General features: G+C 44.3%; 1 protein-coding gene across 3 annotated transcripts in view; it reads right to left on the bottom strand.

Annotated features, from left to right (window-relative positions):
• Nucleotides 1–23,425, bottom strand: part of MAML3 (mastermind like transcriptional coactivator 3) — a 267,717-nt gene extending 244,292 nt beyond the window's left edge. For all 3 annotated transcript variants that reach the window (XM_053403327.1, XM_053403328.1, XM_053403329.1), the window contains exon 1: nucleotides 22,732–23,425. In XM_053403327.1, the coding sequence (XP_053259302.1) occupies nucleotides 22,732–23,193 (462 nt within the window). In that variant the 5' untranslated portion in view covers nucleotides 23,194–23,425. The remainder of the gene's footprint in view (nucleotides 1–22,731) is intronic.
• Between the last annotated feature and the right edge of the window lie 736 nt (nucleotides 23,426–24,161).

Genomic DNA, 24,161 nt, shown 5'->3' with positions numbered 1-24,161 from the left:
ACACTTTTCTTAAAAGAGGCTAGCTTTCTTCCACCTGATCCGACAAACACTGCTGGCAATCCCCCCCTCCCCTCAATGCCTCTAACATATTTTCACTTAGCACCAGTTTGATGTATAAGATCTGACAGCCAGGCAGTTATAGGCCACCTGCATCACTGTCGCCATGACAACAGTGAAAGACAATCCATGATCCCATGCCCTGGTCACACGTTTCAATACAGCTTATCTGTCCAAAGCCACTGAGTCTAATGGAAGAGAGTAATTACAATCTTCCACTCATTGTCAAAATTCTCGCCATATAATTCTCTTCAAAATTATTTTATTCCTCTCATACGGCTGCTTTACACACACACAACCCTAAAAGAAATCCTCAGTGGGAGTGGTAAGGGATGGGGGAGGAGGAAGGAAAGGGAAAGTGGCAACTATAAATTGAAGCAGAATATTAGTGAACTGTCCCTTTACTGTGGTAAAGAACTGAGCTGAAACAGAAAGTGGTACTAGTCACCAGAAAGGATCAATCATGTTTTTACTTACCTACTCCTGTTCACACACCATCCCTTTGTACTATTTTGATTTCAAAATAAAAGGGATTCCTGGTGAACTTCCTGCCGTTACAAACTGAGCAGCCACAATCCCAGAAGGCAAAGCAACAGTGAGTAAACAGGCTGGTCTGTCCAAACACTCTGACAGCAAAGGGTCCAGAATCTGAGCGCCTGCGATTCTGCTGTGAGCCATGAAATCTCATCTTGAAGAATTATTCATTTCTAAGGTGGCTCCTGTGTGTTACAATAAAGCTCTTGAATGTGGAAGACCCAGATTCAGATCCCTACTCAGCCATGAAACTCATTGGGCAGCCTTAGGGCAGCCACTGGGCTGGTTCCCATGTTACACCAAATCATGGCTGGATGCCACATAAATGAATAAGCTACAAGGACCCTCACCCTCACACTTTCCGCTCCTCACTGCATGCTCTGAAATTCCCTCTTCTTTCTTGGTTTGAGGAAAAACATAGTTTGTCATTTTATTCATGCCACCACACTATGGGTTATGCTCTCCAGAATGCAAACCAGAATTAACCTGTACAGTATTTGCTTCTAATTTCCAGTTTATGTTTTGCCTCAAACCAAGAAGGAAGATGAGGAGGGAATTATGGTGTGTAAGGAGAAGGAGGAGGCAAGCAGAAGGATCCTTCACGCAGCACCAAACAATGGTTTGGCATTACTATTGAACTAGTCTGCTATTCCTAAACTGGCTCATGGAGCTGCTGGGAAGGAAACATCAAAATAGAATACACTATAACTGACACAGAACTTTAACAGAATCTTGGGTACAGAGCAGGATTTTCCCATCCTATCACAATGTCACCAATTCATCCTCACTACTTACATATAAGTTAAGTGTTTCCACTGAGCAGCGCTGGCCAACCCATGAGGCGGACTGAAACAGCCATCTAGGGTGGCAGAACCTCAAGGGGCAGTGTCCTCTGGGTACCCCATATGCCCCTGCCGCCACTACTGGGGTTGTGTGGCAGCTTCCCGTGCAACCTTGGAAAGCAAGGCTGGGGGGGCAGGGGGAGGCAATTTCCCATTTTACCTCAGCCAGCAAAACGGGATGGGCCACACCTGCCACTGAGACAAAGGTAATGGCCTCCAATCAACAAGACTAGGGGCCTTAATGCACCAATCTAAAGCCTCCTACTGAGTATTGGATCATCTACCGGTATATCAGGCACGTCCAACAGGTAGATCGAGATCTACCGGTAGATCACTGAACGTCTGTGGTAGATCACTGGTTCCCCCCAAAAAGCTCAACATTTTTGCCCTGCACCCCCCAAAAACGGGGCTTTCCTCCTCCCTAAAGAAAGCTCAACAACTTTGACCTGAACACCAAAAAACAGGGCTTTCCTTAAAAAACTCAACAACTTTGACCTGAACCCCAATCATTGCCAGTTTTTAACTCTGTGAGTAGATCGCAGTCTCTTGGGAGTTGGCCACGCCTGACCTATATTATTATTTGTCACAGGAATAAAATATATCTAGATCACAGTAAAAAGGCTAGGTATAGCTGTTCCCTCCCAGTGGTGTTCTGGTTGATTTACTTCCTCACGTGTAGCTGAATAGCTACCATTCAGTCTTATGGAGAAAAGCACAGTTTTGGGCCTGGGGATACAATTGTGGTGTGAGCACCTCCCACCCCTAATCTAGAAGGCCCAGCCTCCCCTGGTGGACCCTCTGGGGAAAGATGCAAATGCATTTCTGTGCCTGGGATCCCTGCAATATATGGACCTTCTTATCTCCTTGTCTCACCCTATAAATAAATTTCAGAAACTTCACTAGTTGGGGAACTGGACTGCATTGTGAGAAAATGTTTATGTGGATAAGATGTTTGGACAGGGAGAAGGAACAGTTCACTGACATTTTACCTGGCAAACCCTCTCAATAGTAATAATAATTTATTTATATGCTGCCCATCTGTCTGGGTTGCCCCAGTCTCAAGCAACACCCATGTTTATAGAGAATAAAACAAAAACAATTCTACACTTAGATACATTAGGCACCCGCACACAAGGTTCTCTTTCAATCCCAATTAATTGTTAAGTTGGGCTATGTTGTGATGTGTGACTCGTGCCCAATACCTTAATGCATCAGAAACAAAGGTCCACCTGAGGCCTCAATCAGCATAAGCGAGAAGCGATTGCTCTGCTGTTGACAGTATTACTTCCCCCTTCCCTCCTCCTGCGCCAAACAGCACAACATCATTTATCTGTCAAAATTCCCATGCCCAAATTCCTTCATCCACAGTGAGCTACGTGACTCGAATCCATAAAACGTCTCCTTTACATGCGATGTAAAAGGAGTGCAGGAATGAGAGAACATTTTCTCTGAAAACATTTTACAGGTAACGAAGTAACCTCAGGACGCAAAGGTCCTTATTTCTGCAGCGTGGTGTTTATTATATTGTAATCTATCATATAGGAAAGATTATATAATGACAACCATCACGCTGGCGAATTATTAGATTTGCAAATATTTGCAATATAACAACAAAAGCCTTCATTAGGGTTCAGCCCCATTGACTCAGTAATGCTGCAAGCATTCACAAGGGAATAAGGGACAACAGAGCTAACTGAAAGTGGTGGGTAGGCAGACAAAATGAGCTAAATGAGAATTTGACAAGGACATCACATTCTGATGAACTATGGAAGAAGATTTATGGCAAGGACTTGCTCATGCAAAATGATATGCCAGGCTTGCAGATAATGTACCCGTGTGGCGTGAGATGAACTGAACTGTGGCTCTGGAAACCATTCTACTGGAGGTTTGCATGAGCAAGCCATTAACCCACAGGGCTTACTTGGGTAAGAGACACCCTAGATCAGGGCGGCCCAACACACAGTCCAAGGACCACATGTGGCCCTAAGGCCATTTTTGGTGGCCCTCAGCAACATTTGATTCCACCACTGCCGCCACCACCCCACCGCCCTCATGCTGGCTTCCTAAAGCCAAGTAAGCAAGGCGCTGGGCTTTGGAAAGGAGGCATGAGGGCTCTGACAGGGTCATAGAGGCCTCAAGGCTCCTTCCCAAAGCCCAGTTAGCATTTTTCCAGCTTTGGGAAGAAGATATGAGGGTTCTAGGACTATGCCACAGCCTAGCACCTCCTTCCCAAAGCCCAGTGACTCACTTGTTCAGCTTTGGGAAGGCAGCATGACGGCTGCAGGAAGCATCACATTTTTGGCCTCACTCCCCCCGCATGACATGGTAGTGTGTGACCCACAGGTTCCATGTTGATGTACTATCGCAGCCCACTTGAGATGAAAAGTTGGACCACCCTGCCCTGGGTAATCAGGAGCCCTTCTTACACAGTACAGTTTGAGACAGAACATAAAACACTGCAAGCACATCACCTGTGTGTAGCCTGAGCTAATGAGTCTAGATGTGCCTAGAACCCTCTGATTCATAAAAAAAAGGACAGAGTTTAACATCTCAGGTCTAAACACTCTTCTGTGCAAGTAAACTCAATGTGGGCCCATATATACATTTTTTAGTTGCTGGTACAGTTCTCCCCATCTCAGTTCTCCCCATTGTGAAGCCCCATTCCACGTGGTTATATCAGCATGCTTCTTCAAAAGATGTGTGTCTTGCTGTTCTTGCCTCACCTGGTGTCATGAGTCTATGATCTTTAGAGGAAAAGATTGGGGATTCAGAGTGGGAGATGGAATTGCCCTCAGGGCAACTGAACCACAGACTCTGATGCAAGGGCAGCCCATTGTGTCAGAGCCTCTCTGGCCTTTCAGGTTGTGTTGCCCTTCTCTGACCTTGAAGACTACAGCACAGAAACCCTATAGAATCACAGTCTCTTTGGCTTCATTGGAGTCAGTCAACAACTGCTAACATAGACTGGACTCCTTTAAATTAAGAGCTCCTCTCACAGAAAACAGAGCTAGCTACTGAGACAGAGCTGCAGCTCCTATTCAAGGTAGTCTGATGACGGCTGCTGCTGAAACAACATCCCAGGTCCGCTCTTCAGGGGTGAGATCTAACAAAGTTTCTGTGTCCTCTCATCCTTCAGAGTCTTGGAGGACTCCCTGTAGCAGACTCTTGAGGCATGCAGGAAGATGGATTGGGGGTTGGTTAACAGAAGGGAAACCAGAAGACTCAATGCACAAATTTATTTCCATTGTGTAAGAAGACAAACATTACTGGATGTCATTGGGGTCTCCAGCCTAAGCCCTACATGGAGCTGTCCAGGGTGACACTGAAATGTTGTCTTGCCTTGTCTCCATACTGCTGAGGCCATTGCTCAAAACATATACAGTGGTACCCCTGGTTACATACTTAATTCGTTCCAGAGGTCTGTTCTTAAAAATGGGGCCTCCCGCTGCTGCTGTGCCACCGCCACACGATTTCTGTTCTCATCCTGAGGTAAAGTTCTTAACCTGAGGTACTACTTCCGGGTTAGTGAAGTCTGTAACCGGAAGTGTTTGTAACCCGAAGTATCACTGTACCTTGTTCCTCCTAAAATCTGAGATATCCAAAAACATGCTGAGCAAAGAATTGGGTTTGATGCTCCGTGTAGCTTGTTTCAACTCATGGCTAGCAAGAGCATGATAAATTATGCAAAATCAAGGAATATATGTGCATGTTTTAATTTTGAGGCAACCCAAAAGCAATTTGGTTCCCCTCTCTGTCCCTTTCCCATTATGTGCTGTGTTTTTTGTTTTAGATTGTAATCCTGAAGGCGGGGACTGCCTTGTTTAAAGTGACTGTATGTTAGCCACTCTGGGAGCTTTTATGGCTGAAGATAGGGGTGCAAATGCTCTAAATAAATAAATTTCAATGGAATGTAGTCCAATCCACACATTTAGAAAAACCAGGAGGCATGGCTTTCCAAGGAGTGTAGTTTTCAGAATGCAGAGGAAGGACTGAATATATTACCATGTTAAAAAAACATACTCCTGCTTCTGGTAAGTGGAATGCAGGTCAGTGGAGGCCAACAGAAGTCTTCTCCAAAGTGCTACTTTCTTTGCACAGAGAAGTTTTGTGGTTTTGTGTGTGTTTATTAGGGAGGGTATTCAAACGTGTAGCACAAATTCATCAAGTCTTACAAGGGCTGTACAAGAGAGTTTTCCTGTGTGGCAGACCAGCTCTTAATTACAAGTATCGCAGATAAGCAACAGGTGAAGAAAGAAAGCAAAGCCCTATTCATAAACTAGTTAGCCAAAGAACAAAGGTAAATTCATCCACTGGGAAATACAGTATTTGTAATAATTTGATCTTCCAAAATGTTTTTAAAAGTAGAATGCTAGCCTCGTTAAGCTACTGCAAATTAAACATAATTTTCTTGTGTACATTGCGAATACCTATAAAAAAACATAATCTGTGAAACACACCTTAGTTTTCATTATTCATCTTGTTTATAACACTGAAATTACAGGGATGGAAATGAAACAGTTCTAATTTAAGTTATTCACTTCAGGAGATGGGCTAGCCTGTCACCAATAACTCACTAACAAAGCATGCAATATGCTTGGTCTATTCATATTCATTTGCATGTGATGAGGTGAGTGAGGGGGAGACATGAGAGAGGGGTCTAGATTATGCCTGGGGTGGAGAAAGTGGACAGGTGTCAGTTTCTCTCCATCTCAAGTAACACTTGAACTCAGGACCAGTGGTCAGGGATAATGGGAGTTGCAGTCCAACAACGGCCGGAGATCCAAGTTTGAGAAACACCGTATTAAACAATTATCCTCACTGTAAATAGTCCCTGTCCAACATATGAGAGTTATACCAACATATCTGAGCCAGTGTTAGAAATTAGTCCGGTACCAGATGCATTTTACTACTCGCGTGGGTCCAATTGCAACCATGTGGAGACCTCTGGGTGCTAGTTTGGCGACTGACATTTCCATCTGGCTGGCCTGCCTTTTTCTCAGTTAATCCCCACAACTCCTCTTGTGGGGTAGGTTAAGAGTGGCTCAAGGTCACCTAGTGAGCTTCATGACTGAGTGGGGAATCAGACCTGGATCTCCCAGGTCCTAGTCCCATATCCTAACTGCTACACCACATTGGCTTCCTAGAGTACTTCTGCTATGAGGCAACTCTATAAATTAAGGAAGTAAATAAATATGGGGAAAGCAAAATGTCACTTGGAGAAGGATCTGAAATATTTTCCTTGAAGTTTCAATTTGTTTATCCTGGGTTGTAATGTGTTAATGTGCTGTAAACCACTTTGAGATTTTTTCTTTATAATATAAAGCAATATAGAAAAGAAATGAATAAAAATAATAATAAGCCCCACTGCAAAAAAGGCACCTAGACATTCCATTGTGGTGACCGTAAGCCAGGTTTAATGTGCCTTTTGTCAATTAGCTTATACAGTGGTACCTCTGGTTACGTACTTAATTCGTTCCGGAGGTCTGTTCTTAACCTGAAACTGTTCTTAACCTGAGGTACCACTTTAGCTAATGGGGCCTCCCGCTGCTGCTGCCATGCCACCACAGCACAATTTCTGTTCTCATCCTGAAGCAAAGTTCTTAACCCGAGGTACTATTTCTGGGTTAGCGGAGTCTGTAACCTGAAGCGTATGTAACCCGAGGTACCACTGTACTGTATATTGCTCATTCCACATGCCTACATTTCAAATTGCTAGCTCATAATATTTCTCTGCAAGAACTGTATTAGAGCAAACAGCCAAACAGATCAGATAGGCTTTACGTTTGGTTAGGGAAGGGCACATATGTTCATGATTCTGCACTCTCGTTTACTGTCTAAAGGTCAGCTGGAAAGGAACAACTGGAGAAGGAATTCTGGCAGCAGTAACACTAACTTCTGATGTCAGAACACAGAGCTTAGTCACATGGTAGAGGAAAGAGTAAATAAGGAAAACAAGGGTCCTTAGTTATAGCTGGCATTGTAAAAATAGCACTTCTGGAAGCCACTGCTTAACCATCTCCAGAGTTAACTTGTCCACACATCTTTTGAGAATATGTAAAGAAAACACAAAAATCAACAACTAGAGTTGTGAGCAACCTAGGAAACAGCTGTAATGTGTTCTGCAGTGAGATAACTGTAAAGAACAATGCAGGAAAGCAGTAAGCCATTTGTTACTGCTGTGCCAATTAGGTGAAATTTCATGGGGAAAACAGAAAGCAACAGCAGAAGAATCCAAAAGTACTTCTTAAAAACAAACAAAATCTTTTATTAATGCAGGATGCCTTGCTTTGGAATAAAAGGTGGCGGTTGTTTTGAATCCAGTTTCAATCCACAAAAAAGGAGTACACCATTACAATTTCATTTTTCTTTAGATGTGTACAATGTAAGTGATCACTGACCTACAGTAAATGGTGTTGTTGGGTTGTTGTTTTTAAGCTCTTTTGAGACAATATACATGGTGATATGATCAAACTGTCCTAACTGCACTACTGAAGCTGCAAAATGTACAGAAGAGACAGAAAACCCAGTCTGTTTTAGCCTGCTCATATGGGACTTGGTGTCTTAGAAACAGTTATTTTTAAGACAGCAACATAGTATTTCATTTCAGGGAACTTAACCATTAAGGATCCACCAAAAACTTTTCTTATGAAAAGACGCATAAAAAGAGGCATGGTGATATTTTGTTCCCCTCTTCCCTTTTCAAGCAGTAAGGAGGAGACTTTGCCAATTGCAAAAGCAGAAGTGTGTGCCCTTTGGCTGCTGTTTACAGATAGTGTGTTCGCCTCCAAGCCTCAGATACTGTGACTCATAACTTTAAATCAAAATGCGGTCTCCCTGCAGAACAAGCAAGAAAACCCATTCACTGCCAGTACACTCTACAAAAAGCGAAGCACTATGTTCTTCCTGAAGCACTACTTGTGCCCTCCTATCAGCCAAGAATCAATTTGTTTCTAAGTAGTTCAGAAAAAGAGGCGAAAAGATTAACTGAACCATTTATTGGCTCTAACTGTAGGGTGAGATATCCTTACTCTAGAGTCCTTGAACATTTCCACTGACTTTTTGGCCCTTCGTTTGAAGTGAAAATGGAATTTAGTACAATGAAGTATATCCGAATTATCATACAGTGAGCTAGCTACATTCCAAAATACCATTTTTAAAAAATTCTGATCAAAATTCCTACAACAAAGGGATTTTTTTTAGCAGCAACTAAGAAACAAAATGTAGCAGCTCTAATATATAATTATTGCTTTAAAAAAACTGCAAATTGTATTCAGATTTTTTCACATTGCAACCTCAATTCTTGATTAGCTATGCAGAAGAAATGCCTACATCACAGAGCTGCTAATGAATAATGAGCTTATTAAATTACAAGCTGTTATATAAATAACTCATTTTTTAAAAAGTTCTTCGGTGCAAGGTGAACTCTCATACTAATGGACAAACAAACCAAATATTTTACCAATCTCCACCAGCTTCCTTCAAACCCAAAACACTACACACCCTTCTCAAGCATGTATTTAATTATTTCTAGTCAGTTCGAATAATTTGTTTAAAGTTATGGGCCTCTTCTTGATTCTAATAAGCAGGCAATTCTTTATGGTAAAGGAGGTGGCATTACTCCATCATTCCCACTGTCACCATATTACCCATCACAAGAGAGTGCATTGCTATGAACTGTGCCCAAAGACAGTAATAATAAAAGCATGTTATCACACTCCTTCAAAATCAGAACAGAGGACATTTCCCCCAAATGTAATTCTTCCTTACAGATTCTAGACATAGAGAGCCCGGCTGCCCAGAGAGGAATGAGAGCACCATTAGTGGTGCAAGAGAGACCTTGGTACTGTTTTTAAAAAGAAAGAAAGGGGATCTGAAGCAAGTCAAACTGCTTCTCAGCCTTCAAGGAAGGTGTGATGTGCCAAGGCATTAATGAAAAAGAGCAGGCTCTTTCAAAGTCACTGTTCTTGGACAAAAATGGATTTGTAATAGAGAAAATTGTTGAGTGGTCATGGAACAGGGCCTCACTCAAGGTTATCACTTCTCCAGGCTGAAATGATGTTGCATCCCATCACAAATACAGTACCTACCTCCACAGCTCTAACAACATATTGCATTTGTATTTGTTCAGTTCTTCAGACATGCAAGAAAAAAGATTCTTGAAATTACCATGTAGTGTTAGTACTGCAGAATATTTTTATCTTGTCACCACAGTTTATTATATCTTCCATTCACAACATTCTCCAGTGTCATACTTAAGTTGGAGTGGCTGTAATAGCAGCTTAGTTGTGTGAAGATTTAAACATGCACATTCATTTCATGCACAAAAATGGTCCCTCTGAAGCCAGCTACATCTGGAATGCATACAGTTGGCCTCTCATGACCTGAATCAGACTGTTTCATTCATGAATAACTTAAGTCTACTCACAGTCTAAAAATGTATGCACTTGTTTCATACTTTCTAAGTTGCAGAGTTATATGAAAAGGGTTCCCTTAGTAAAACCCACATACTGCCCCTTACCCCAGGCAATAATGAATGACTATCCCCATTTGTTAACTTTCAGCAAGCAGGTGTTTAACTTTCTCTTGGTGGGCAGGGGGAGGGGGAAACGAGGGTAATTTGCCTGACATAAAAAAGAAACTTGCTGGCAATATTGCACACTCACTACATTATTCCACTAAAGTTAACACATGCCAAAACTGTAATCAGCAAGATTTAGCAGACATCTTACACTGTGGGGAAAAAAGTTCCAAAATGTACATAGGTGATGCAGGGAAAATCCACAAAACCGAATGTGCAGGGATCTATTTCCAGCTTTCATTGATTTCCTGCCATATCCATGCAGATTTGTAATTCCACATATTGTTTCCACAGTCTTCCTCAGATATATCCCCCTGGGGGGGGGGATGATGGTAAGTTATTTTAGAACCAAGGCAGCTTCAGTTCCTTGAAAGCAAAACAATGTTCTAGATTCCTTAAATAGTAAGGAAATCTTATGCAAGTTTCTTGGAAATGGTGATGCATCGTTGCTTTGTAGACATCACATATTTATTTCTAAAAATATAACGCATTTCACCTCCCAGGCAAAGGACCATACCAAACTTAATTGCTGAAAAGAAACAGTCTGGGTGAAACCCCACTATAAAAATTCATATTCAAAGTTTAGTTTAGATTCTTTCATGTGCAAGAAGCATGGTGGAATCGACACTGAAAACAAATTAGCTAACTTCTGTGCTAATGTTGAAGAAGTAATATGATAGGACTGCTTGCTGTTTAATGCCTGTTTTTAATCTGAGAATCCCCACCCCCAACCCTTCATCTCGGTGGTGTGGAACCTCTTGCCTGTCTCGGGAGTCATCTGCTGGGGCAGGGGGCTAAAGTAAGTGTGGTGGTTCCAGAGTCAAAAGTGGGTGGAGTGCACACCATTCTCCTTCTCTTCCCCCTGCCCTGTCCCAAGGAGGTTGCTGGGAAAGGGACAGAACGCACTTGCCAGGTCTCAACTATCACTTGCAGATGACTTTTATTTCCTCCTGCTTTGATCCATCCATTTCACCACCACCCCTCTCCATTTTCCCACTCCTGCCCTTCTCTCTTCCTTCCTTCTCTCTTGCTTTCCTTACCTGCCCTTCATCATAAGGTCCCAGGACAGGTTACAACAATATAAAAATGCAGTATTAAAGTCAGTTAAGACAATTTACATGAGCACGGGCCTTAAAAGGGTATCGGGTGTCAAAGGCCAGGGTACTGAGGCGAGTCTTCAGCAAACGATGAAAGCTTTGCAAGGAAATCATCATACACACCTCTGTGAAGAGGGAACTACACACCTTAGGGACTGTCACAGAGAATGCCCTCTCCCGAACCATTCCAGATTGCCTTCCCAAGTGCTTTTTCTCCCAATGGAGTATTAAAAGTGGGGAAATGTGGGTTTAAAACAAAAAACAAACCCCCCCCCCCACAACAACAACTCTATACTGGACACTGGAGAAAAGCAGCCATGTGCAGGGAAAAGGCAAGGCACTTCCCCCCTCCCCACTGCTCCTCGGATACTAACCACCACCTCAGAAGTGGCTTTAGTCATCTAAGTGGGTGCTGATCTACTGTTAACCAAGCATGAACCTTGGCTTCAAGGTCTTCGCTCTGAATGCCTCCCGTTTCCTTCTCTGTGGCAATATCAGGGTATGTGGCATGTGGCCAAACAACTAATCCGGGAATCGAGGCTTGCTCATTAGGTTTTGCAGGCCTCTGACCGAACGTAACATAATGTTCCGAGGTTATGCAATAGAAAGCAGCAAATCACACAGCAGTTGAATGAATAATGCTAATGAAAACTTCTGTTAAATATTATGGAGAGGGGGAGAATCTGTCCTGCTGCCTTTGCCCGTTCTGCCTTCCATTTAGATCTCTAGCAATACGGTAGACACTAGTTTTGTCCAAGTGAAAAACAATCTGATTCTACTGAGGTACAAACTAGTGTATAGATTTCAAATTGAACTGACAATATCTTAACACCTTCAGAGTGCTATGAAGAGATACGTTTGGATCATATCTGAGAGTGCTTCCAAGTTTTTGTTTCTCAAAAAGTCAGGTTTGCCAGTTATTCCTTGTTGATTTCATGGTATTCCTCTCCCCCTCTACTTTTGTACTGAAAGCACTAAAGGTTGTACCAAACTTTTGCTGTTTTGTTGTCATGTTCACAAAGCACCCTCATAACTCTAATTCCATGGGGGCATTTATCTGAACAAGTAGTTACCAAATTTTCTTATCCAAAACAGAAAAAGTACATTTGTTCGATAGCAATTATCTTCAGGCTGAGATTGTATTTTTATATAATAAATAACAAGGAGGAGGAATGTTTTTTGTAACGATGAACACACTAAATGAATCATGAGTACCTGTCAGGCAGGTTGTATAAGTAAGGTGGAAGAAGACTAGGGAACTTTAATAAATAAGCACCCTTTTAGGCCTGCATCTGTTCTGCTGTTCTCAGTAACTGAGTGCATGTGTGTGCGTATGGGCCTGCAGGAGAGATCAAAGTGAGAGCTCCAATGAAAGAGAGAGAGAAAGAAATAATCCTTAGTGCAGATGAATAATAGCATATTAGACAATATGTGCCCATGAACGAGTAACTAAGATATCAGAATATGCTCAAGACAATAACACAAAGTATATGAAGCACATCTCAAATAACACTGCCATTGTCATTGTTATTTACTCTGGGGAAAAATTGGTAGTCATACAATACTTTCTATTTCAAGTTGCAGAAATTGCCTAATGGGGCCTAGATGCAAAACAGTAGTAGGAAAGTATTGTGTGAGCTTATCCTTGGAAGGTCAAGGCACAGACATTTGTTTTATGATTTGATAGTCATGTTTAAGGATCCTTCTACTGCACACCTTTAATTGGATCTACATTTCACTACCAGCTGGTTTTCATAATCAGCCACTGTGACATAGTCATTAAATCAGGACGGCACAAGACATTTCGGCACTTGAGGTGAAACACAAAATTGCACCCCCTCCTCCCCACAAGGGAAGAAAGGGTGATCTACATCAGGATCAAGGATGGAATAAAGATCTACATTGGGATCTGCTGCCCCTGTGGATCATGATGCCTGAGGTGGTTACCTCACCTCACCCTGCCCTTGGAGAGCCAGCCACAAAATGCAATCAACCATCTCTTAGCCTAACCTCCCTCACAGTGCTATGAAAATTAAATGCAGTGGAGGGAGAACCATGTATGTCATCTTGAGTTTCTTGGAGGAAAGGTGGGATAGAAACGTAATAATTAATAAATAACACTATTAGTCTGACATGTTTAAGTTGACAGTCCCAGAAAAAACTCCAATCCCTGAACATCTGAAAACATCAATGCACGTTGAGAATCATTATTCTATATACTAATTTGCCACAATATTTGCTGGCATATGTCTGAAAAATTTGGGGAGTCAAGCATCTCTCTCTCATCACAAAATTCAGCTGGAATTGACATCATTCACAAGTCACTGTTGAGATCCTAGAGAAAAAATCCCTTTCATACGTATTGCAATCACTTATGTTCCTTGAGCACCCCACTCTGAGATACAAGGGACACCATGGCGTAATTCATATATAACAACATTCCAGAGTTGTTATATTGTTATAAGAGCAGGCAAGTGCAACCCTCAAGCTTGCACACTTGCACACAAGGAGAAGGAATTAGAAGTGTTAGCTTCTAGTATACGACAAGCCACTGTTTGCCCAATTTGATGGAAAGGGCAAACTATGATTTACCACAAATTAGAAGGGCAGGCTTCCAATCTTTTCTCCTAGCACATGAAAAACACAGCACACTGAGACTCACCAAGGCTCTCAAGAGAACAAAGTTTTCCAGCACATCTGAACTAAGTCAATGTAACTCAAAAATAATCTTTCCCCATTGACATCTGTATGCTTTGATCAAGCCACCCAATATTGTGTGATTACTGAATAAATTTATATAAGTGTATATTTCTGTGGAACTGAACTACGTTCATTTCCAGTTCTCATTCCCTAACCCAATCCAGTCCTACAACAGCTACACCATCCACTTCCAAAATTCAGAGTAGCACTTTTACAGTTTAAAGCACCCATAAAAGGCTGTGATGTTTGAATTGCATTTGCCATTTTACTGCCCATTCACTCAGTTTGGAGATATCATTTGCCACTCTTCACAATCCCTTTTTGTTTTAATGATGCTGAACTATTTAGTATCTTCAGCAAACTTGGCCACCTTAACAGTTCTGATCAACAAGAGAACATCTCTTATCCCATGACTGCTAAGCTTTCTCATGAGTCTTTGGTGAAGTACCTGGTCAAAAGCTTTTTGAAAGCCTTGAGTACTCTTTGTGAACAGGACCATCTATATGCTTGTTGACACTCTCAAAGAACTCTAGCCAACCCAATGCCTAGTGATATTCAGTTGAAGAGTGGTATACAATTTTAATAAATAATAATAATTTTGACTTGTGATTATAAGCAAATATTATTTGATGCTAGAACCAGTCGAACAAGTTCTGCAGTTTGTGAAGTTAGATGCAATGAAAATGAAAGAACATATATACAAGAGTTGCTAGGAATAACATAACAACACAGGAAACCTAATGAGCACAATAGTAGTAGAAAAGTGTAAGAAACTGGAATGTGAAATGGATTTGAAATTTAAAGCAGCTAGACAAACCATGTAACAGAAAACTCAACGAATCGTTTTATTTGCATGCCTCCTTTCCAAAGTTAAAACAATGCTCAAGGTGGCTTACAGCATATGAAAAATTACATAACCACAAACAAAGCAAAAGTAGTGATAAACAATATTAAAAAGTACACAATCAAACTGAAAAATTGCCACATAAATCATAAGAGCCAAAATATAGATACAGTGGTACCTCGGGTTAAGTACTTAATTTGTTCCAGAGGTCCATACTTAACCTGAAACTGTTCTTAATCTGAAGCACCACTTTAGCTAATGGGGCCTCCTGCTGCTGCACTGGAGCTCTTTGGCCAAGAGCCTCAGAGTCTCCCATTTTTGTTTCAATAGCGATCCACTTTGTAGTATATTTTCCTTTATGTTACGTGTGGACAGGAATTAACAACAACAAAAAGCCTGGCTACTTTCAGATCTTATATCTGGCACTCACCACAGCCAAGGGAGATTCTGTGTAAAAGGTGAAAATTTCAGCCTTAGGGGTTTTTAATTTGTTTTTCAGAGTCTTAAAGTATTGTTCAATGGACAAATTATAGCTCTATGTCTTTCTGGTGCCTTACTCTGTAATTGTTCAATGGACAAATAGAGCAATTTGTTAGAACTTAGTTCAGAAATATATAATCCCATACACTATAGTAAATCACTATTGTTTCTTGTTGCTGCTCTTCAGCACCATGTAATAGTGTGTGGAGTTCAGAGGTAAGTCAAATACCTGTACTTAAAAGTCATGGATCTCTCTGCCCCTCCCCACGAATTATTTCTGCAGACACCCAAGCCTCCTGTTGATTAGATATAGCTAAGTCTCTCTCTTTTGCCTTCTAAGCATAAAACTAACTAGGCCCACTGCTGGCTCTTCATTCTCCTCTCTGTTTTTACTGCCAACTCCAACCACTGATTTTTCATCAAAATTGGCCAAATCTGCATCTTCTGCTAAACTGTTCATGCCCTAGTTATTTTTTCCTTGGACCACTGCCACTCTGGCCTTCCTTCCTGTTCTCTCTCACCTCTTCAGTCAACTCAGAATATTCCTGCTAAAATAATCTCTCTTTCTCAACACATCGCCCTTCTCTGCCTCTATGTTGGCCCCCAGTTGCCTTTTACAATGACTTTAGCCTCATCCTTGTGTCTAGTTTTTCCTTCATCCCATCCTCCTTTTCTCTGCATATTCCATGCTGTGCTCTTCCTGGCTGCAGGCAAAAACCTACCTTCTTTCGGAAGCATAAATGCTGCTGTAAGTACTTCCAATTAAGACTCCATAGCTACCATAATTCTAGCCTCTTATAAAACAAATCAGGAATCCAAGAGTGTTGCTTCAGCACAGTGCTTCTCACTATCAAGCAGAAATACCACCAAAGGATACCGTAGCACCAAAGGCTACAATCTTCTGCGCAATTAGCCAGAAAGAAGCCCAACTGGTTACTTCTGAGTAAATATGTATTGCATCTGGTTCAAAGGCAACAGCCCTATTCACAGTGACCTGAAAGTAAGAGCCACAAAACTCAGGATCAAACTAGATGCAAGAGTACAGAATCATAAACTGCAGAGTTGGAAGGGATCCTGAGGACCACCGAGTTCATCTACCTGACCCATTAGTTCAAATTCATATTTGCTGTACTAATGTAACTAAACAGTGAGGTTCAATTTTGGCAACAAATGAGGAGTAGTGCAGAGGTTTCCCCCTATTTGCAGCTTAACTCCTACAGACTCCCTCCCAGAACACTTTGCTTTCACCTAGCTGGGCTTATTTCTGGTACTGAAAGGCAATATCAGGGCCCAGCTGTGGAAAAGTAAGACAGAAAGAGGGATTCCCTTGCAAGCCTTTGTAGTTAAATCTGCACCCACCCCATGTTTCTACATATATACACCAGATGTGAGGCGGAACTCACGGATAACCACATCCCCCTTGACTCTCAGTGGGAGTTACTTCTGAGTAAGCAGACATATGATGAGGCTGTCAGTATAAGATGTCAAGGATACAGTTACATTAAAAGTCTTTTAGAATTTGACAAATTACAAACCAGTACAGAAGAGCAGAACTGTAATAGGCCATCACATAGGCATGGCTTAACAACATTAAATAATTTTTAAGATGGTTTCTAATACTGAAGCACATTTGCCAAATATCTAAGATGCATTCAGCAAGTTAAAAATTATACACTCAACACAGTAGGAAGTGATAAAGCAGATTAGCTAAGAATGGGAATGAGTAGATGTTTCTTGGAACTAGTCTGATGATGAGTAAAGGAACATTTTGGAGGAATTGCAAGTTTTCCATCAATAACTTATAAACAAACCTAACTAGCACAGTATGAAAACACTTCTAGTTATGTAACAGAGAAATTAAAACTGGCTTTCACAATGACTAGGCTGGAAAATGGATAATACTTAATAAAGAAATGCATGTCTTTATTGTACAATTCTTATTGTGTTTCCTAAATTCATTATTCGCTGCTATAGCCAAATGAAGAAAATGTTTGGTGATTATTAATAAACAAATCAAAGATTTAGCAAAATCAGCTATACATCCCCTATCAAGTGCTCATACCCAAACCTCACAAAACTGGGATTAAATGGTTATAAATTTCTCTGAGGTAGGCTATTCTATAATGGTATTTTGAAATTTTACCTGTGGTTATTTTTGGGAGGGAAGAGTCTTTAATAAGATGGACCATTGGCCTCGCTTCAGTTCAGACAAAAACTCACACACAAGGACTTGAGAACTAGCCCCTTTGAACACATGGGAATTTACTTCCAAGTAGACATGCAGTTTCTGCTGTCAAGTGACTTCCAGTTCAATCCTATGCATTATTTCTGTCTCCACCTTACAAACAAGATGTGTCAAAGCGATGCATTGCACAGTAAATATGACAATAGAAAATGACAAACATCTGATGATGTTTATTCCAAAATTAAACTGTTTGACTGTCAGTGGAACATATACATTGAAAAATGTGTTCTTCGTGCTGCTAAAGGTGGGTGTGAGCACAAACTAAATGGAAAGGTGAGAAATCAGCTTCCCTCTGGAAGCTGGAGAAAGTTTCCCACCCCCTCTCCAAATTACCATTCCTGGCAGAGATCTTGTAAATTGAAGGAAAGTATGGAACGACTCACAGTTGCACATCACTTTGGGTTGCCCTGACAAATTTAATGAATAAATATTAAATAACAATAAATGCAGCTGCCCCCAGGAAAAGGAAATCCATCACCATATGCCTAGACTCCTTTGGGCTGTTGGAAGCCTTAGGTACATCCAGCTAGACCAAGGATTGACATCTGGAATGGCACAGATTCCCATCCTTAATTTAGAAGATTAGGCTTGCCAAGATGCACTGAGGATGCATGGAGTGTGCAGGTCCCTGGGTGTGGAAATGAGGCTGTACTGACTTTCTCTGAGAGAGCATCAACTTTTAAGTTTGAGGTGTATGCCTTTGAGGAAAAGTCTACAGTGGTACCTCGGGTTACATACGCTTCACGTTACAGACTCAGGTTACAGGCTACCCAGAAATAGTACCTCGGGTTAAGAACTTTGCTTCAGGATGAGAACAGAAATTGTGCGGTGGCGGCGTGGCGGCGGCAGCGGGAGGCCCCATTAGCTAAAGTGGTGCTTCAGGTTAAGAACAGTTTCAGGTTAAGAACGGACCTCCGGAACAAATTAAGTACTTAACCCGAGGTACCACTGTATTTATAAAAAGATGATCAGCTGTTCAGTAAAGCACACATTATGGAGTACAGCATACGTTGAGAAACACGAAGTGTAGAAGGACAGTTTAGGCCTCCACGGATTAAACAAACAAACAAAATACAGCTCAGTAAAGGCAACTTATTGTTCTCTCTATTGAGGGTTAGGAAAAGAGGAATCAGACACGTGGGGCTGCAGTGTTCTCTGAAGACAGAGCACCACCAGCACCTCACATTTCCCCCAGCACTTGTCAGTCAGTACAACAATTGGGGAGGTCTGTATTCATCACAGATCATGTTTCACTGATTGGAAGGAGAACACAGTTCTCATTATGAAGTCTCACAAACTGGATTCAAAGACACCGCAAAAAGCTTCACACCTATCCTGGCAACTTCCTTCTCTTCTTTAGGGAGCTCCCTTACACGCTGTTGAAAAACCACAATTTGCTCTTAATCTTTCTACAAATCGTAACTATATTGCTGGTGAAACCCTTTCCCTATAAGCACATTGTTGATGAAACTCTCCCCCTTATTTAAAATGGCTGTAAATAACACTGCATTCTAATTTTTTAAATAGCAAAGCACACACTGATCTGGCATGCTCCAATGATACTGGAAGCCGAATGCAAATATCCCTAGCTGTGGATTTCATACTACAAGTAATTTTAACCAAGAGAGTTTCAAAGATACTCACTGCAATCCTATCCATGTATATTCAAACACAAGACTCAATGAGTCCAATAGATACTACTTCCAAGTGTGTATGTATACGACTGCAGATTTAAATAATTATTATTTAAAAAGGATGTGCTATAAGCTAATATTTCCTGGATTTTGCTACTTACCTGTAACTGCAACAAATCCAAAACTTTTTTAAAAAAAGGTATTTTGGACCCCAAAAGCAAAGCAAGGTTTATTAACTGTCAAGTGAAGAATGTGATCAAATTATTGGGGTGTTAATACAGGTCATATGGAGGGAAATCAGTGGTTTCTTATCAAAACAGATGTTACAACATCCACTTTATTCTTATTACTGGTGGGAAAGGAGCCATTCCAGGGGGGAAATCTAGACCTGTCCAGCACATCAAAAAACAAACCACCCTCTTCTGCCCATGGCAAAGAGATTCTCCAACTACAAGCCTTTCCCAAATCCCATCTGCAAGCTAGAGACGGAGAAGGAAACTATTGTTTCACTAGTGAGTCAGTACCGCAGCTCAAAAGGGGGGGGGGGGTTGGAATGCGAAGAAGGCTTTTGTTTGTTTGCTTGCATGAACTCCCTGCCCAAGTCCTCCCGAGTGCGCCACTGTGTCGCAAGCGCAAGCTCCATTAGGGAGCAAAGAGCGTGAAACAGCTTGAGGACTGAACCCAAATCCTATTAGAGGGCCGGGAAGGGCCAAGCAGACGGGCAGCCGAACAGCGCCTCGTCGGCTTCCTGTTTGCGAGTCAGGTGCCTCCCTTTGTGCTTTGCTCTGACTCGTCTGTCTCTCGGCTTTCTCCCTGCCAGTGTGTGTGTGTGTGTGCGCGCGCGCGTCCGCAGACCGGCTCGCGCTCCAGGTCGGGCGGGAGGAAGGCGGCGGCGGCGTGAGGGGGGGCGGTTATTCCTGTGTGGTGAAGCTGAGCGCTTTATCTGCCTATCTCAAACCCCCTCTCCTCCTCCTCCTCCCGGCTGCACTGGAGAAATGCCCCGCTGTCTCCAACAAGGGGCGTTCCCTCTCCGGCTGCCTTTTCCCTGGAAAAGCAGGGAGGCGGCAGCAGCTTCCTTCTCCAACCCCCCACCCTCGGAGGGAGGGGGAGTGGTGGTTTCTCCACGCCTGAGGAGGAAGGCGGCACGCCGCGCAGCAGCGTTCGCTTCCAGGAGGGCGCACTTTGGGCTGCGTTTAAGCTCTTCCCCGCCCCCCACGGCTGAGCGCTCGATAGAGCAGACAAAGCGCCGCGGCAGGCGGGGGGGGGGGGGGAGAAGGTGTAGCGGACTCCGCCTGCGGGTCGCGGCTGAGCCGGCCTTTCGCGCGCCGGTGGGAGGGGCCGAGGCGGCCCCGGTGAACTGAGGAGGCGCGCGCGCACACACACGGACGCCGGGGGTGGGGTGGGGAAGAAGAGTCCCACATCAATAAATGGTCCTTCTCTCGACAGGGGAGTAGCCGGCGGCGGCGGCTGTCTCCAGCAAAGTCCGCGCCCGTTCCTTTCTCTCCCTCCCTCCGCCAGCCTCCGCCTCCTGCGCCGCACCACTCGCCCCAGCTCCTCCTGGGCTGCCACTGCGGCTGACCCCGCCGTCAGTCCGCGCCCTCCAGGCCTCCCACCCAACTTCCAGCCGGGGGAGGGGAGGGCGGCTTTGTCAGGCAGACGCCAGCTGGTGGGGTGGCTTGCCGAAAAGCTGGGCGGCGGGGAGGTTCTGGCTCGCTCCTGGCTTAGGGCGGCCATAGGGCAGGAGGAAGGCAAAGGGAGCGTGCAGCCGCTTCTCTCCAGCTCAGCTAGAGCAGCAGAGCTTTATTAAAAACTGAACCTTGCGAGCGGTTGCCTAAATCTAAGCTCCACGTCTTACTTGGGCAAACATTCGCCGCGCGACCTTGTTCATATTTACTCGAAAGTAGGCAATCACTTTTTTTAAAGAGGGGAGTCACAACTCAGTCCGTGTGCTTCAATCCGAAACGCGTTTACCTGGGAGTAAGTCCCACTGAGTGCAGTTGGACTTATTTTTGTACACACCTGCGTAAAATCGTTCCTGTTTGAGGCTGGGGATTAAGAGGGAGCTTCCTTTTAATATACATACTGTATACATATTTAAAAAGAACACCGTATTTTAGTAATTGATTGACTAGGGCGCAGTAGAAAAACCTTAGAGCCGCAACCTTGGTTTAGGAGAGCTGCTGCAACAGAATAAGCAAACAAATCCGAAAGAGCGACAGCAGCCCAAGTAAAATAATAATAAAAAAAGGAATGCCCTCGCCCTGCCCTCCAGCTGCCCCTGAGACCATCTGCCTGGATTTCGGCAAGCAGCTCCCATCGACACAATCACTGCGCCACCAAAGGCAGAATATTTCACAGCTCCCCATAAACTCGATTAGCTTTACTCGGCTACACCTACTGGAAACCAGGCACGCTGGATGCAGGGACTGACGAAAGATCTGTTAAAACAAAAAAACCCTGACCGCTTCTCCGCTCCCTTCACTAAAGCTGTGGGAGGGTAGTCGGGAAGGTAAAATGGGTGTGGGAAAGGGATTTCCTAATCGATTTGATCAGAGCGGCAGACGATCCTTCCCGGACGATTTTCAAGGGGAGGGGCGCTTTTAATAGGGACACGTACTGACTATTTTGTTTTAAGACAAGATCTGTGACCCGGCGAGTTCTTGTTTAATTTCTTTTAACCATCTGGGTGAGTGTGAAACGCCACTTCCTACTAGTACAGTAGTTCTTACGCCACCGGCAGGTTAGCTCCCGCCCCTTTGCTGTTCTCTTCTAAGCCTCTTAAAAGGCCAAGGAAACTTTAGAATTACGAAAAGGAAAGAAAGAAGAAAAAAAAGGCAAGAAAGAAATGCAGCCCAGGCGGCCGCTGAGTGGCTGGGGCGAGTTTGGAGAGACTTGATTGGTCCGCTGCACGCCGCGCACACTCACGCGCCGCCGCCAGCCGCGGAGGAACCTGCCCAACTTTTCCTCCCGAGGGCTGTCACTCCCTCTCCGCAAAGCCAGCCCACAAAGCTCCCCCTCCGCTGGATTTAAAGAGGCAGCGAGCATCCTTGCAGACACGCACCCACGCTGGCCAGAGAGATATACACGCGCAGGCACACGCACGTGCTTTCCCCCTGGTTTTCCCGGCGCTACTCCACAATTGCCTACACAACAAGGGGGGACCCTCCAAGCGCGTCGGTTCTCCTGTGTGCGTTTTTACGCCGCTCTTCCAATGGCACGTGAAACAGCCAAATGCACAATTCATTTGTTTCATTGTTTTGCGCCGTGATCGATGCAATGATACCTGTGAGCGACTGGGGGAAGTGGGGTGGGTGGGTGAGAGTGCGTGACGCCGGCAGGTGAAGAATCATTACCTGAGTGATCGATCCAAGTGGCAAGCGAGAGAGAGAGAGAGAGAAGACAGAGAGCGAGCGAGCGAGCGTGTGCGCGCGGCTTAGCCACCCCCACCAATGCAGAGGCTTCGACAACTCCTCTTCAAATAGTCCATTTTGCTTCCTGGATTCCCATATTAGTTATAGGACCAAAGTTTCCTCTCTCCGCCCATTCCCTGGCTTCAGCCAAGCATCCCTCGCTTTCTCTCGCTCTTTCTCTCTCTTCCCCCACCCTCCTCCCCAACCTCCTACATCCGCTCCGGCGAGAAGGGAGAACTCCAAATGAGAAAGCGCCAGCCCACAAGTGCTCCGCAGCCGCCCTCCAGCCCCCTCTCGCCCGCCCCCTTACCATGATCAGCGTGTGGTTCCTCTGCTCGGCCGTGGCACACTCGGCATCTTGTTGCTGCTTGCTGCTCGGGTGCTGCTGCTGCTTGCTGCCGCCGCCTCCGGCCCCCGATTTCTTGGCCCTTTGCTCCAGGGTCCTCTGATAGAGGCTCACCGTGTCCCTTCGCTCCAGCTCCAGCTGCTCGGCCTGGGCTTGCTGGTACCTGTTCTCGCAGTTGACGTGGTGCCTCCTGCAGCCCTCGATGCGTTGCCTCAGCCTCTCCACCACGGTGCTGTGCTTGGGAACGCCGCTGCTCCCGTTAGTGCCGCCGCCGCCGCCGCTATGAGTAGCGCTGTTACCGGGAGGAGGGCCGTGGGGAGCGTTGTTCACGCCGATCCCGGCCCCGCCGAGGCTGCTGCTCAGGTTATTGTTGAGGCAAAGGCTGCCGCCGTTCGCGGCAGCGGCGGGGGTTGCAAAATCCCCCATCCTCTTCTCCGCGCACACTATTTTGGAAGAACTTTTCCCCCCTTTGAGAAGCGGGCGCCACACGCCAGGCACAAACACGGGGGTCCTCCGGGGGAAGATACTCTTTAACGGACCATGGGGGAGGGAGGCAGCAGATCCTCAGCGAAATGTTTTGGGGTTGTTTGGTTTAAAACAAAATACCCCCAAATTTTTTAAAAAGCCTCTCTCCCTTCCTTGTCGATCCTCTCCGGCAGGAAGAAAGCTTCCCCCCGCCCGCCCGCCCCCCACAAAAAAGAAAGAAATTGCCTAAAGAAAATGTTAAAAGCCGAGACCCAGGAGGCGGTGCTGCGAGGTTATCGCCAGACACAATCAACAAACACGGGAGGAATCCCAACAAACTGATCGGTAGCTTGTTCGGTGGCAAACTCCAGAGAGGGAAGATCAGATCAGTCCACCTTTGAAATAATCCATCATTTCCAAAACAAATCCCGGACCGAAAACCTCCTTGGTCTCCCCCATGTATGAAAACGGAGGAAGAGAGAGACACGCACCCACATGCGTGCAAAACAGGCAGGAATCTCTCTCCACGCTCCACACTTCTACACACACACAACACACACTCGCACAAGACACCTACGGACATACACACCGGGCAGACAACGCGCACACAGGCACCCCAACATCGCACCCCGCGCCACCGGGCGACAGGCAGCGCCGCTTTCTTAATTGTGTTTTCTCTCTCCCGGGGAATAGGGGGAAAGAAAAAAAAAGTTTGGGTGTTTATGCCGCACCGTGTTCTCAAAAGTACTTTGGCTGCTCAGTTGTATTTTTCAACAGGAACCTAAAAGGGAAAAGGAAAAAAAAACACACAGCAAAAGCAAATCCTCCAGCTGGGGGGAAGTCAACACGTGAACAATCCGGGGCGATCTGCAAAAGTAGCTCGCTGAAGTATTTGCAGAACGTACGCCGAGCTGCTACACACGCAGACT

Source organism: Podarcis raffonei, chromosome 9, assembly GCF_027172205.1.
Source record: "Podarcis raffonei isolate rPodRaf1 chromosome 9, rPodRaf1.pri, whole genome shotgun sequence".
In the NCBI taxonomy this organism is placed as follows: Eukaryota; Metazoa; Chordata; class Lepidosauria; order Squamata; family Lacertidae; genus Podarcis; species Podarcis raffonei.
The sequence above is the reverse complement of the archived record's forward strand: the minus strand, read 5'-3'. Positions and strand labels throughout refer to the sequence as shown.